We start from the raw sequence: 15,807 nt of genomic DNA, 5'->3' as shown, positions 1-15,807 counted from the left end.
GTTAGCTAGAATTTTGTTGAGAATTTTTGCATCTATATTCATAAGGGATATTGATCTGTAGATTTCCTTTTTTGTTGCGTCCTTTCCTGGTTTGGATATCAGGGTTATGTTGGCTTCATAAAATGTGTTGGGGAGGAATCCATCCTTCTCGATGCGGTGGAATAATTTCTGCAGGATCTGCACCAGTTCTTCTTTGTAGGTGTGGTAAAATTCAGGTGTGAAACCGTCTGGTCCAGGACTTTTCTTTTTTGGAATGTTTTTTATTGCTGTTTCAATTTCAGTCCTTGATATTGGTCTGTTCAGGAATTCTATTTCTTCCTGGTTGAGCCTAGGTAGGCTGTATGTTTCTAAAAATTTGTCCATTTCCTCCACGTTTTCCAGTTTGTGTACATAAAGGTTTTTGTAATATTCATAAATTATATCTTGAATCTCCATGACATCGGTCATAACTTCTCCTTTTTTGTTCCTGATGGAGCTTATCAGAGATTTTTCTTTTCTGTTTTTCGTTAGTTTAGCCAAAGGCATGTCAATTTTGTTTATTTTTTCAAAGAACCAACTTTTTGTTGTATTAATCTTCCGTATAGTTTCCCTGTTGTCAATTTCAGTTAGTTCTGATTTGATCTGATTACTTTCCCTTCTTTTGCTGGGTTTGGGGTTGGTCTGTTCTTCTTTTTCCAATTCTTCGAGTTGATTCATTAGGTTGTCTATTTGTGATCTTTTTGACTTTTGGATATATGCATTTATGGAAATAAACTTTCCTCTCAGGCCCGCTTTGGCTGTGTCCCACAGATTTTGATAACTTGTGTCACCTTTGTCATTTAGTTCAAAGAATCTTTTGATTCCCATCTTTACTTCCTCATTTATGAAGAAATCGTTCAGCAGAAGATTGTTTAATTTGCATGAATTTGTGTAGAGATAAGAGTTTCTGTTGGGGTTGATTTCTATTTTTATTCCACTGTGATCTGAGAAGATGCATGGTATGATTTCTATTTTTTAAACATTTTTTGAGACATGCTTTGTGTCCTAGAATTGGTCAATCTTAGAGAATGTCACATGAGCTGATGAGAAGAATGTATATTCAGTGGTTTTTGGGCAGAATGTCCTATAAATGTCAGTCAGGCCCATTTATTCCAGAGTTCTGTTTAAGTTCATTATTTCTTTGTTAATTTTCTGTTTGGAGGATCTGTCCTGTGCTGTCAGTGGGGTGTTGAAGTGTTTGACTATTACGGTGTTGCTGTTTATCCATTTGTTTAGATCAAGTAGAGTTTGCTTTATGAATCTGGGTGCACCTAAGTTGGGTGCATACATATTTAGAATTGTTATGTCTTCTTGTTGAACTGTGCCCTTCACCATTATATAGTGACCCTCTTTGTCTTTCATTACTTTTGTTGCTTTAAAAACTAAGTTATCTGAGATCAAAACTGCCACACCGGCCTTCTTTTGGCTTCCATTTGCTTGAAATATTGATTTCCACCCCTTTACCTTGAGTCTAAATGCATCCTTGCAGATTAGATGTGTTTCTTGGAGACAGCAGTTGCTTGGCTTATTTTTTTTATCCATTTAGTCAGCCTATGTCTCTTGAGAGGTGAGTTTAAGCCATTCACATTTATTGAGAGATCTGATAAGTGGGGTGAATTACTGTTCATTCTGTTGGGTTGCATTTTGTTACTTTGTTTTCTCTCTTGAGCCATTGTTGAATCTAGCCTTTGATCTTTAACATTTGAGTGGTTTTACGTTTGAGAGTGTTTATTGTGCTGATCCTTATGTAATTCTGTTTTTTTTTTTTTGTAATTCTGTTTTGAGTACTTATTGGAGAGCTGGTCTGTCTTGGTGAATTCCCTCAGTCTTTGCTTATCTGAGAATGTCTTTATTTATCCTTCATATATGAAACTTAGTTTTGCAGGGTACAAGAGTCTACGATTGGCATTGTTCTGTTTCAGAAGAGTGAGAATGGGGCCCCAGTCTCTTCTTGCTTGTAGGTTTTCAGTTGAGAAGTCTGGAGTTATCCTGATGGGCTTTCCTTTGTATGTTACTTGTTTCTTTCGCCTTACAGCTTGTAGAAGGGCCTCTTTAGTGGATATTTTGGTCAGTCTAATGACTGCATGACGTGGTGTCTTCCTATTTGCATTGAATCCCCCTTGGGTCTGTTGAGCTTCTTGTACCTGTATATCTAGATTTTTAGCAAGGCCTGGGAAATTCTTCTCTATTAATTCTTCAAATAGCTTATCCAGCCCATGAGTGTTTTCTTCTTCACCTTCTGGAACCCCTATCACCCTCAGGTTCGGTTTTTTCACATAATTCCACATTTCTTGTAGGCTTATTTATTTTCTCTTAAGTTTCTGCTCGATCTCTGTGACTGACTTATTTGATTGGAAGGAGTTGTATTCAATCTCTTAGATTCTTTCTTCTGTTTGATCTAGCCTGTTCTTCACGCTTTCCACTGTGTTTTGTAGTTCCCTGAATAAGTCCTTCATTTCCATGAGATCGGTTTGATTTTTCTTTAATGTTTCAATTTCTTTAGTGAATTTTTCTTCTAAGTCCTGGATTTTTTTGTGTTCTTGCATATCATTGAGTTTTCTTACAATCCACGTTTGAAATTCTTCTTCTGTCATTTTGGTGTTCTGAGTTTGGTTAATGTCCATTGCTAGGGAGCTCTTGTTCCTCCTTGAGGGTGTGCTTTCCATTTGATTTTTCATACTTCCAGAGTTCTTTCACTGGTTCCTTCCCATCTGGATCAGTTGTTCCTTCTTGCCTTTAGATTTTCATTTGGATAATGACATGCCCTGTTTAGTCTCTGAGCCAGTAGGTCATGTTTGTGGGTGAGATTCAACCACACCCTTTATGATTAGTCAGTAGATGCAGTAAAAGGATGTGCAGAATGACCTCCCTGTCAGTAGGTGGCACTTGCTTGGAGGCGTGAGCTGCAGTGCTGTTTTTGAAACTTGTAGCCAACTCTTGTTCCTCTGGAGAGGCCCTCTTGTGCCTTGGGTGGTGGGTGGGTCCCTGGGACTTCTAGGTGGTCCTTATTCTCTGCCTCAGTGGGGTCAGGTCCGGGAGTGAGTCTTGGCAGGGCTGGATTGGGTAAGCCTGCCCTCAGGTTCCACAGTTGCTGTTAGCAGGGGTCAAAGGTCTGTTCTTTGCTTCTGTGCAAAGCTCCCGGGAGGGGCTGAAATGGCTCCACTGAGCTGAAAGTCTGGGCTTGAGGGGTGGGGCTGTCCAAGACCCACCCTCTGGAGCAGGTCTCGCTCCCCTCTACCCTCCCTCTCTCCGTGGCCTCTCCCAGGCCTCTGCCAGCATGCAGGACCTCGGGCTGATGGATCTCCCCTGGCTGTTATGTGGGCCGGGAGGTTCCCTGCCCAGGATCGCAGCCTGAGTTGGGCGCACAGCCCTCTTTTGGGAGGAGGGTTGCCGCTCATGCATGCTGATCTGCCCCTTAAGGCACACACTCCTCAGTAGGCTCTTTCACAGATCTCCCTTCTGTGCCTAGGGACAGCGCGATCTTGACCTGGGTGCACGGGGTCTGGTCTGCAGTCCTATCCCCTGGGCCCTGGAGATCAATCCCTGACCCTGCCAGGGGGAGGGGTGCTGGTCTTGAATCACCTACAGGGTGCCCAATCTGGATCTATTACACTCCACCTCGGGATTTGCCCCACTCTCCTGGAGTCCCCAGGCAAGCAGCACCTGGGGGGGCTGGCGGGTAGGGAGCTCGCAGTCTGAGTACCCCTCAATCTGCTGTAGGGCCCCAAAAGGAAAGGTCCCGTTCCTTGGAGATGCCTTCATGTGATGGCTAAATTGTCTCTCTGGGCACCCACGGGTAGGCAGGGGGAAGGAGAGGAGGGAGCACTATGGCGTCTGCCAATAGGCTTGGGTCTGCGCCCGGGGAGGTGCCCTGAGGGAGCTGGGAGCCTGGTACCCTGTCCGCAAAAGTCACCGCTCACTGGCGGCAGCCATCTCTGGGCTGGTGATGGCAGGTCTCTCCAACCGCTCAGGCCCACCAGCAGTCCGAGATGCAAGGGAGGGGGAAGTTATCTGCTCCACCTGCCCTTGTCTGTGGTCTTCAAGCCTCTCGGGGACGTTTCTCCTTCCAGTTCTCCTCCACAACGTCTTCCTGTGGAGTCTCTGTAGTTTCAGGTACCCTTCCTTCCGACCCTCACCTGATCTATGTTTTTCTGCTAGTTTATTTTTTTCACTTTCTTCTAAAATCTGTCTTTTTTGCAGAGACACTCTGACTGGCGGCTTTTCTTGTCCGCCATCTTAGCTCCTGCTTCTTTTTCTTTTCAGCATTTACTTTTCATTTTTTCTTAGTTTCCATCTTTCTGCTTACATTACTCTTCTTGATTGTTGACTACTTTTCCTTAAATCACTTAGCATATTAATCATAATTGTTTTACATTCCTGGTCTTATAATTTAATAAGGAAAATATGTTTACTCTTCATTAAGTGGAAGTGGACCATCATAAAGGTGTTCATAAACATCATCTTCATGTTGAGTAGGCTGAAGAGGAGGAAGAAAAGGAGGTGTTGGTCTTACTGTTATATGGGTGGCAGAGGCAGAGGAGGTGGAAGCGGAGGCAGCAGAGGCAGGCACAGTCTATGTAACTTTTATTATAAAAAAAAACATGTATAAGTGGACACACAGAGTTCAAACCTGTATTGTTCAAGGGTCAACTATATACAGAAAACATAAAAAACTACTATAAATCCAGAAGAACAAGATAAATAATCTCAATAAAAAATGGCTAAAAATATAGGCCCTTAACCAAACAAGAAAACCAGTGGCCAATAACATTTAATAATCATGAAATTACAAATAAAACCATAATGGGGTATGTTTCATACTTAACAGATTGTAAAAAATTAAAAAGTCTGTCAATATCAAGTGTTGGCAAGGATGTGTAAAAATAGGAACTCTTCATACATATACTACGTTTGAGGTGTACATTGGTAAAATCACTTTGCAAAATGGCTTTTCTTTGTCTAATTATGTTGTGGATGTGCATATCCTTGAATTCTTGTCTATATGCCCTGGTATGCATGCACGAGAATTTTCATACCAGTTTATTTGCAGTAGTCCCTAAATGGAAAGTCCCAGTTGTTCACCAGGAGTAGAACAGATAAATAAACTGCAGTCTGTTCATATGATGTAAAATCATCGTATAATGAAAATGTTTGAAATCTGACTACTCATTACACCATTAATCTTTCAGATATAACATTGATTCAAAGAAGCAAGTAACAAAATAATACATGGAGTATTTTTATTTATAATAAGTTTAAAAGTCAGGAAGACTATGTTGATTAAGGAAGCTAGTAAAGGTGGAAAAGATATAAACATAAGAAAAAAATAGGGCAATAGGAAACTCTATGAGAAAGGAAAGGGTTGTGAGTGGAAGGGGACACACAGAGAGCTTCTAGGATTTTGGCAATCCCACATGTCCCAGTTATTGACCTTGAGCAGTGGCCATGTGTGGATATTTGTTTTGTAATTATTCATAAACTGTAAATATATTTTTATTCATCCTTTTGTAAGTATAATGTAGGTCATGATTATGAAAATATAAAAGAATATTAAGGGATTTTATTTATATTGTTGCCTTTAAAGAATGAAACAGAGCTCCGAAACTATAAAACAAAAAATTGATAAATTTGACTAAGTGCAAATATTCTGGACAGTTAAAATCATACATCAATATCAGCAAATAAATGACTAATAGAATTGGAGAGGTATTTGTTACACATAATGTACTAGTATTAATTGGACCATACAAATGAATAATAAAATGGTAAACAATTCAGCAGAAAAATGTATAAAAATATAAACAGGCATTTCACAGAAGAAATAAGAATGTTCCAAACCAAGTGAAATATTGCTTGACCTGACTAGTGATTAGGGAAATGCAAATTAAAATGACGAGAAAGAATATCTTACAAAACATCCTGAAGTTAAACATTGATGACAAGTAGTGTTGGTGATAATGTGGAGAAAAGGACCTTCTCATATTTTGTTGGTTTTAATGAAAATTGTTTACAAATTTAAGATCATCCCTATAGTATTATCTATCAAAAATGAAAATATGCATATCTAAAATCCACAACTTTATTTTTAGGAATATCACAGAGACATTGGCATGAATGTCTAAGCATTTTTAATGGCCATATAGTATTTGATTTTATACCATAATTTATTTATTATTCTCCCATTGATGTTGATATAGATAGTTTCTATTTTTTTTGTTTCCACAAACAGTGCTGCTATTAGCATATTTGGTTTTTGTTGCCTGTGCTTTTGAGGTCTTAGCATAAAATCTTTGCCCTAGACCAATGTCCAGAAGAGATTTCCCTAGATTTTCTTCTAGTATTTTTATAGTTTCAGGTCTTTGATCCATCTTGAGTTTATTTTTGCATATTGTGAGAGATCAGGGTCCAGTTTCATTCTTCTGCAAATGGATATTGATATAATTTGGATATCTGTCCTCCCCAAATCTCATGTTGAAATTTGATCCCCAATGTTTGAGGTAGGGCCTGGTGGGAGGTGTTTGTGTTATGTGGGCGGATCCCTCATGTATGCATGGCTTGTGCCCTCCCTACAGGTAATGAGTTAGTTCTTGCTCTATTAGTTTATGTGAGAGCTGGTTCGTTAAAAGAGTATGGCACCTCCTCTTTCTCTCTTTTGCTCCCTATGTTGCCGTGTGACATACCTGTCCTACCTTCACTGTCTGCCATAATTGAAAGCTTTCGGAGGCCCTCACCAGAAGCAGATGCCGGCTCCACGTTTCTTGTACAGCCTGCAGAACTGTGAGACAAATAAACCTCTTTTCTTTATAAATTACCGAGTCTCAGATATTTCCTTTATAGCAACACAAAACAGACTAAAACATATGTCTGATTTTCACAGCACCACTTACTGAAGAAGGTATTCTTTCCCCAGTGTATGTTCTTGGTGCCTCTGATGAAAATCAGTTGGATATAAATATGTGGATTTATTTTTGGATTCCCTGTCGCATTGGATATTTATCTATATGTTTATTTGTTTATTTATTTATTTAGTATCCATACCTTGTCGTTTTGGTTACTATAGCCTTGTAGTATATTTTGAAGTCAGGTAATGTGATGCCTACAGCTTTGTTCTTTTCGCTCATGATTGCTTTGGCTGTTCAGGCTTGCTCTTTGGTTCCATGTGAATTTTAGGATTGTTATTTCAGTTTTTGTGAAAAATGACATTGGTACTTTCATAGGAATTGCATTGAATCTGTGGATTGCTTTGTGTATGGTCATTTAAATGATATTAAGTCTTCCCATTCATAAACTCAGGATGTCTTTTTATTTGTTCGTGTCCTCTTCAATTTCTTTCATCAGTGTTTTATAATTTTCCTTGTAGAGATCTGTCACCTCCTTGATTAAATTTATAACTAGGTATTGTATTTTTTGTAGCTATTGTATATGAGATTGACTTCTTGATTTCTAGTCATTATTATATAGAAATGCTACTGATTTTTGTACATTGATTTTTATATTCTGTAACTTTACTAAATATACTTATCAAATCTAAGAATTTTTTGGTGGAGTTGTCAGGTTTTTCTAGATATAAGATCATGTCATCAGCAAACATGGATAACTTACTTCTTCTTTTCTAATTTGGATGCCTCTTATTTTATTCTTTTGTCTGATTCCTCTGGCTAGGACTTTCCAGTACTATATTGAATAAGAATGGTGAAAGTGGGCATCCTTGTCTTGCTACAAATCTTAGAGGAAAGGCTCTCAGCTTTTTCCTGTTCAGTATGATGGAAGCTATGGTTTTGTCATACATGGCCTTTATTATTTTGAGATGTATTCCTTCAATGCCTAGATTGTTGAGCATTTTTATCATGGAGGGATGTTGAGTTTTATCAAAAAGAAGATAACTAATCTTACCGAAATACAAAAGACATCAGAGATTATTATTTGTGCCTTCAGGGGCAGATCAGCATGCATGAGCTGCAACCCTCCTCCCAAAAGAGGGCTGTGCGTCCAGCTTGGGCTGCGATCAAATACTTTTTCTTTGTGATGATCATATGGTTTTGTTCTTGATTCTGTTAATGTGATGTATCACGTGTATTGATTTGCATTTGTTGAACCATCCTTACATCCCTGGTGTAAAACTCAATTGATTGTGGTATATTTTTTTTGATGTTCTGTTGGATTAAGTTTGCTAATTTTTCATTGAGAATTTTTGCATCTATTCTCATCAGGGGTATTGGTCTGTTGTTTTCTTTCTTTGTTGTGTACTTGTTTGGTTTTGGTATCAGGGTGATACTGGCCTCATGGAATGAGTTAGGGAGAACTCCACCCTCTTCATTGTTTTTGGAATAGTTTCAGGAGGATTGGTATTAGTTCGTTTTTGTACATTTGGTAGAATTAGGCTACGAATCCATCTGGTCCTGGGCTTTTCCTTGTTGGGAGATTTTTTAAAATTACTGATTTAATCTTGCTATTCATTATTGGTCTCTTCGGGTTTTCTATTTCTTTTAGTTTCAATGTCAGGAGGCTGTATGTTTCTAGGAATTTATCCACGTCCTCTAGGTTTTCTAGGTTTTGAGCTTCCATTACATACGCATTTTTAATTCTTCTCTCTTGCCTACAAGAAATTCTAAATTTAATTCTTCTGAAGCTGGCTTCTCCTTTTATTCCATTTGAATCTTTGAGGAGTATTGACTTTCTCAAAGCAAAGCCTCTTGTTGACTTGGTTCCTTCAAATACTTGATTTATTTGGTACCCTTGGTATATTTTGCACATTTCTACTTTTCTTGCTGATGCTTATCGTGTTTGTTTTTCACTTTTTCTTTCTAATGAAATTATATGCATTCTTTAAGGCTTAGCTTATTTTTATCTTCCTCCTCTTTTCAGCTCCTAAACATTAATTGTATTTTTCTACACCAATCTTTTGACATGTGGAATAGAAAAAATATAATTGATGTTTAGGAACTATTGTATGCTTCCATGTTATTTAATATTTTCTTTGTAAATGTCATATCTTATTTATCTAGCAGAAAATAGTACAGGGTCAGTCTTCTATCATATGCATTTTATGTCAGAAGATTGAAGAGTCTTGTGTTATTACCCTGAGTGTTCATTGTTTATTATGGATCCTCATTATGTTGGTACCATTTTAAATAGCATCTTAGATTCTTTTTTAAGTTATTTGATACTGTTGGAAAACTTAATAGGTTAGCTTGATTACTCCCATAGACCTTACTGACTTGGCAACAGCAACCAAAGAAGTTCTCCCTTAGTATCCTAGAGTCCTCTGTTATGCTGTATCATAACGAGATCACATACACTGGACCTCAATCCAGTTTTGTCATTTATTAGGTACATAGTTTTGATTAACTTATATAACCTCTCTGAGCCTGAATTTATTTATTTGAAAATAGTGACAGTATCTTATTTTTTGGTTTGTTTTAAGACTAAGAGAATGCAAAATAACGTGGTGACTTGCACATAATATGTGTTTAATAAAATGGTAGCTATTTTCATCATAACCATTTTATTCTTTAATATTCATGTGGCCTACTAGTTCATCTTTATGTTTGTTTAGTTTTCATATCTACAGAAGTTGGTTATATAAGCACAGAGCTATAACTTTAGTCATTTGTAATACCTTTAAAATTTTACTTTCTTAAATTTTTACTATAGAAACTGCTCATTCACTGACTAATCGATTGAATACCATGTTGAAAATATTTGAAAACCAGTCAAGTATGTTGGACAGGTAAACTTTTACAATAACTCTTTTTTCCTTTTTTTATACTTTATTATTTTTGAAAAAGTAGCAGATAACACTATATGTTTTTAATCATGTATTAATACATGTTTAATTACAAAAATTAGTACATATTTACTGCAGAAATACTGGAAACATAAAGACAATAAGACCTCTGTCAAAATATTTAGAGTTTTTATATCAATTTTTATGATTAGACATATGTATAATTTTTAAATTAAAAATGATAAAGACATAGAATGTAAAGTAGATGTAAAATGTCTGCTGTGAAAAAACATTATGTTGGTTACTCAAGAAATTAAAAATAGAATTGCCATATGATCCAGCAATTCCATTTCTGGATATATACCCCAAAAAACTGAAAGCAGAGTTTTGAAGAGATATTTGTAAACTCATGTTTGTTAAAACATTATTCACAATAACAAAAAGATGAAAGCAACTCAAGTGTCCAACAGTGGATGAATGGATAAACAAAATGTGGCATATACACACAATGGAATATTACTCAGTGTTAAAAAGAAAGGAAATTCTGATACATGCTACAGCATATATGAACCTTGAGGACATTATGCTAAGTAAAACAAGCCAGTTCCAGCAAGCCAAATACAATACTGCATGATTCCCCTTAACATAAGGTACTTAGAGTAATCAAATTCATAGAGACAGAAAGTAGAATCAGGGTTGCCAGAGAGATGGGGAAGGTAGAAATAGGGAATCATTGTTTGATGCATATGGAACTTGAGTTTTACATGATGAAAAGAGTTTAGAATATTGTAAAATAATGTGAATGTACCTAACACTACTGAACTGTACACTTAAAATGGTTAATGTGGTAAATTTTATGTTATGTGTATTTTACCATAGTTTAAAAAAGGTTACAATGTCATTTAGCATATTGTTCTCCAGTTTCATTCATATTGTTGCAAATGAATGAATGAATGTGACAGGATTTTCTTATTTTTTAATGCTGAATAATATTTTATTTTATACACACACACACATATACATAAGTACCATGTTTTCTTTATCTGTTCATCCATTGATGGACACTTAGGTTGATTCCATACCTTGGTCATTGTGAATAATGCTGCCATGAACATGGGAGTACAGATATCTCTTCAACATACTTATTTTAGTTACTTTGTATGTAACTTAGAAGTGGAATTCCTTTATCATATGGTAGTTTTATTTTTAATTTTTTGAGGAACCTCCATACTGTTTTCCATAAAGCTGTACTAATTTACATTCTTTATTTTTTTCTTAGATTCTGTATTATATGTATATATTTTTATTTCAGCATATTATGGGGGTACAGATGATTAGGTTAGGTATGATGCCCTTGCCCTCCCTCCCCCGCAAGTCCGAGCTTCAAGTGTGTCCATTCCCCCGGAGGTGCTCATTGCACTCATTGTTTGTGCATATGCCCATCCCCTCCTCCCTCCTCCCCGCTCCCCCTGCCCAACATCTAATACATGTTATTCTTATATGTGCACTTAATTGTTGATCATCTAATACCAATTTGATGGTGAGTGCATGTGGTGCTTGTTTTTCCATTCTTGGGATACCTCGCTTAGTAGAATGTGTTCCAGTGCTTTCCAGGAGTATACAAGAGGTGCTATATCACCATTGTTTCTTAAAGCTGAATAGTACTCCATGGTATACATATACCACAGTTTATTAATCCTCTCATGTATTTATGGGCATTTGGGTTGTTTCCACATTTTTGCAATTGTGAATTGTGCTGCTATGAACATTCGGGTGCAGGTGTCTTTTTCATAGAGCGACTTTTGTTCTTTTGGGTAGATGCCCAGTAATGGGATTGCTGGATCAAATGGTAGTTCTACTTGTATCTCTTTAAGGCATCTCCATATTGCTTTCCACAGAGGTTGCACTAATTTGCAGTCCCACCAGCAGTGTATGAGTGTTCCTACCTCCACATCCACACCAACATTTATTGTTTTGGGTCTTTTTGATAAAGACCAGTCTCACTGGAGATGGGTGATATCTCACTGTGGTTTTGATTTGCATTTCCCTGATGATTAGAGATGTTGAGCATTTTTTCATATGTTTTTTGGCCATTATTCTGTCTTCTTTTGAAAAGTTTCTGTTCATGTCCTTTGCCCACTTTTTGATAGGGTTGTTTGATTTTTTCTTGCTGATTTTTCTGAGTTCTAAATAGATTCTGGTTATCAGCCCTTTATCGGATTTGTAGCACGCGAAAATTTTCTCCCATTCTGTGGGTTGCCTGTTTGCTCTTGTGGCAGTTTCTTTGGCTGTGCAGAAGCTTTTTAATTTGATCATGTCCCATTTATTTATTTTGGTTGTTGCTGTGATTGCCTTTGGGGTCTTCTTCATAAATTCTTTGCCTAGGCCAATGTCTAGAAGAGTATTTCCAACATCTTCCTCTAGAATTCTAATAGTTTCACTCCTTAGGTTTAAATCTGTCACCCAGTGTGAGTTGATTTTTGTGAGGGGTGAGAGGTGTGGATCCAGATTCAGTCTTCTACATGTGGCTATCCAGTTTTCCCAGCACCATTTATTGAATAAGGATTCTTTTCCCCAGTGTATGTTTTTGTCTGGTTTGTCAAAGATTAGATGGCTTTTTGAGGATGGTTTTACTACCCTGAACGTGCCCGATCTCGTCTAATTTACATTCTTACCAAGTGTATAAGAGTTCCCTTTTCTCCACATTCTTGCCAATATTTGTCATTCTTTTTATTTTTGATAATAACCATTTGTTTTTTGATAATAACTATCCCATAAGGTATGGTGATATTACATTGTGGTATTAATTTGCTTTTCCCTAATGATGCGTGATATTGATCATTTTTTTCATATTCTTGTAGACCATTCATATGTCTTCTTTTGAGAAATATCAGGCCCTTTGCCCATTTTTAAATAGGATTATTTGTTCCCTTGCTATTGAGTTGCTTGAGTTCCTTATATATCTTGGATGTTAAACCCTTATGAGGTATATGGTTTGCAAATATTTTCTCTCATTTAATAGGTTGTATCTTTGTTGATTGTTTCCTTTGCTGTACTTTTAGGTTTGTTATCATCCTATCTGTCTATTTTTGCTTTGTTGCCTGTGCTTTTGGGGTCATATCCAAAAAATCTTTTCTAAGGTTAAGAAGACTTTTTCCTATGTTTTCTTCAGTAGTTTTACAGTTTCAGGCCTTATCTTTGAGTCTATAACCCACTTTGAGTTGATTTTTGTATAGGGGGTGAGATAAGGGCCCAGTTTTATTCTTCTGTACTTTCTCCAACACCATTGAAGAGACTTTTCTTTCCCAATTGTGTGTTTTGGATGTTTGTCCAAGATCAGTTGACCATAAATGTGTGGATTTATTTCTGGGCTCTCTGTTCTGTTCCAGTGGCTATATATCTGCTTGTATGCCACGATTGTCCTATTTTGGTAACTATAGGTAGTGTGATGCCTCTAACTTTGTTCTTTTTGCTCATGATTGCTTTGGCTACTGAAGATCTTTTGTGGTTCCATATTAGGTTTTTTTTTTCTATTTCTGTGAAAAATGGCATTGGAATTTTGATAGGGATTACATTGAATCTCTAGGTTGCCTTGGGTAGCGTGGATATTTTAACAATATTAATTGTTCCAATTCATGAGTACCAGATATATTTCCATTTGTGTCATCTTCAATTTCTTTCATCAATTTTTTAATAGTTTTCAGTGTATAAATCTTTCACTTTCTTGGTGAAATTTATTCCTATTTTATTTCTTTTTTGTGGTATTATAAATAGGATTTTAAACAATTTCTTTTTCAGATAGTTTGTTGTTAATTTATAGAAATGCAATTGATTTTTGGATGTTGATTTTGTATCTTCAAGTTTACTGAATTCTTTTGTTAGTTGTAATACGAGTTTTCTGGGGATGTCCTTAGAGTTTTCTTTATGTGAGATCATGCCATCTGGAAACAGACATGGTAGTACTTCTTCCTTTCCTATTTTGATGTCTTATATTTCTTTGTCTTGACTAGTTGCTCTGGCTATGACTTCCAGTACTATTCATATGTTGAATAGAAGTGGTGAGAATGGGTATATTTATCTTGTTTCTGATCTTAGAGGAAAAGCTTTCAACTTTTCACTGTTGAGTATAATGTTAGCTGTGGGGTTGTGATACATGGATTTTCTTGTGTTGAGATATGTTCCTTCTATAACTAATTTTTTGAAATATTTTTATCATGAAAGGATGTTGAATTTTGTCAAAAGCTTTTTCTGCATCTATTGAGAGGATGATATGGTTTTTTTTCCTTCATTCTTCTAAGGTAATGCATGACATTTATTAATTTGCTGAATTATCCTTGTACCCCAAAATAAATCCCACTTGGTCATGGTGAATGATCCTTTTAATGTGCTGTTAAATGCAGTTTAATAGAATTTTGTTGAAGATTTTTGCATATGTATTCATCAAGGATTTTGGTCTGTAATTTACTTTTCTTGTGATGTCCTTGTCTGTTTTTGGTATCATAGTAATGCAGACTTGTACTCCTCTACAGTATTTTGGAAGAGTTTGAGAAGAATTGTATTAGTTCTTCTTTAAATGTTTAGTAGAATTCTTGAAGCCATGACTTTGATGGGAGATAATATTACTGATCCATTCTCCTAACTCATATTGGTATTTCAGATTTTCTATTTTTTCAGTCTTGGTAGGTTATATGTTTCTAGGAATTTACCCATTTCTTCTGTTGGCATGTAATTGTTCATGGTAGTTTCTTGATTTTTTTTTTTAATTTAGTGGTATGATTTGTAATATTTCCTTTTTCTCTCTGATGTTATTTATGTCTTGTTTTTTTCTTAGTCTAGCTAAAGATTTATTAATTTTGTTTATCATTTCAAAAAACCAGCTTTTACTTTTGTTAATCTTTTTTATTATTTTTCTAGTCTCTATTTTATTTATTGATTCTCTGATCTTTGTTATTTCCTTCCTCTATTAACTTTGGGCTTTATTTTTTCTTTTTTTACCAATAATTTGATGTGTTAGGTTATTTACTTAAGATCGTTCTTCTTTTTAATGTAGCCATTTATTGCTATAATTTGTTTTTGCTGCATCCTGTAAGTTTTTGTATGTTGTATTTCCATTTTTTGTTTGTCTCAAGATATTTTTTGATTTCCCTTTGGATTTCCTTTTGGAGCCATTGTTTTTGCAGGAATTTGTTGCTTAATTTATAATTTATTTGTGAATTTTTCCCATTTTTTCCTATTACTGATTTCTAGTTTCATACCATCATGGTTGGAAAATATATGTGGTATAATTTACATCTTCTTAAATTTGTTAAGACTTGTTTTGTGACCTAACACATGATCTGTCTTGGGTAATGTTCCATGTGCACTTCAGAAGAATGTCTGTTCTGCTGCTGTTGATTGGAATGTTCTGTATATGTCTACTAAGTCCATTTGGTGTAAAGTATATTTCAAGTCCAATGTTTGCTTATTAATTTGATTTCTGGATGAACTTTCTATTGTTGTAAGTGGGGTATTGAAAGCCCCTACTATTATTGCTGTCTATTTATGTATTTAGATCTATTACTATTCATTATATGTATTTAGATGTTTCAATCTTGTGTGAATATTTATTTAAAATTATTATATCCTATTGATGCATTCAGCCTTTGTGATTATATAGCCTTGTTTTGTCTCATGTGACTAGTATTGACTTAAATTGTCTTTTGCCATATATCTACCCCTGCTCTCATTTCATTTCCATTTGCATGAAATATTTTTTCCATTGCTTCACTTTTAGTCTTTGTGTGTTCTTAAAGCTTGAGTCTCTTGTAGGCAGCATATAGTTGGGTCTTTTTAAAAAATGCATTCAGCCACTCTATGTCTTTTAATTGGAGATGTAACTCATTCATTATATTATTTACATTTAAATAATACATTCAAGTTAATTATCGATAGGTAAGGACTTACTATTGCCATGTTGAAGGACAATAAACATATGATCATCTCAAGAGATGCAGAAAAAGCATTTGACAAAATTCAATGTCATATCACAATAAAAACTTTCAATAAATTAGGTCTAAAAGGAA

At 35.7% G+C, this 15,807-nt stretch overlaps 1 protein-coding gene across 1 annotated transcript in view; it reads left to right on the top strand.

The window, feature by feature from the left end:
- The window catches only part of CCDC7 (coiled-coil domain containing 7), a 135,611-nt gene that overhangs the window by 47,723 nt on the left and 72,081 nt on the right, over window positions 1-15,807 (top strand). Inside the window, 1 exon segment of the mRNA XM_012654840.1 lies at window positions 9,673-9,748. Coding sequence (XP_012510294.1) covers window positions 9,673-9,748 — 76 coding nt within the window.

The sequence above is a fragment of the Propithecus coquereli genome, unplaced genomic scaffold, assembly GCF_000956105.1.
Source record: "Propithecus coquereli isolate 6110/MARCELLA unplaced genomic scaffold, Pcoq_1.0 Scaffold45, whole genome shotgun sequence".
In the NCBI taxonomy this organism is placed as follows: Eukaryota; Metazoa; Chordata; class Mammalia; order Primates; family Indriidae; genus Propithecus; species Propithecus coquereli.
This window is presented reverse-complemented; position numbering and strand designations above follow the sequence as displayed.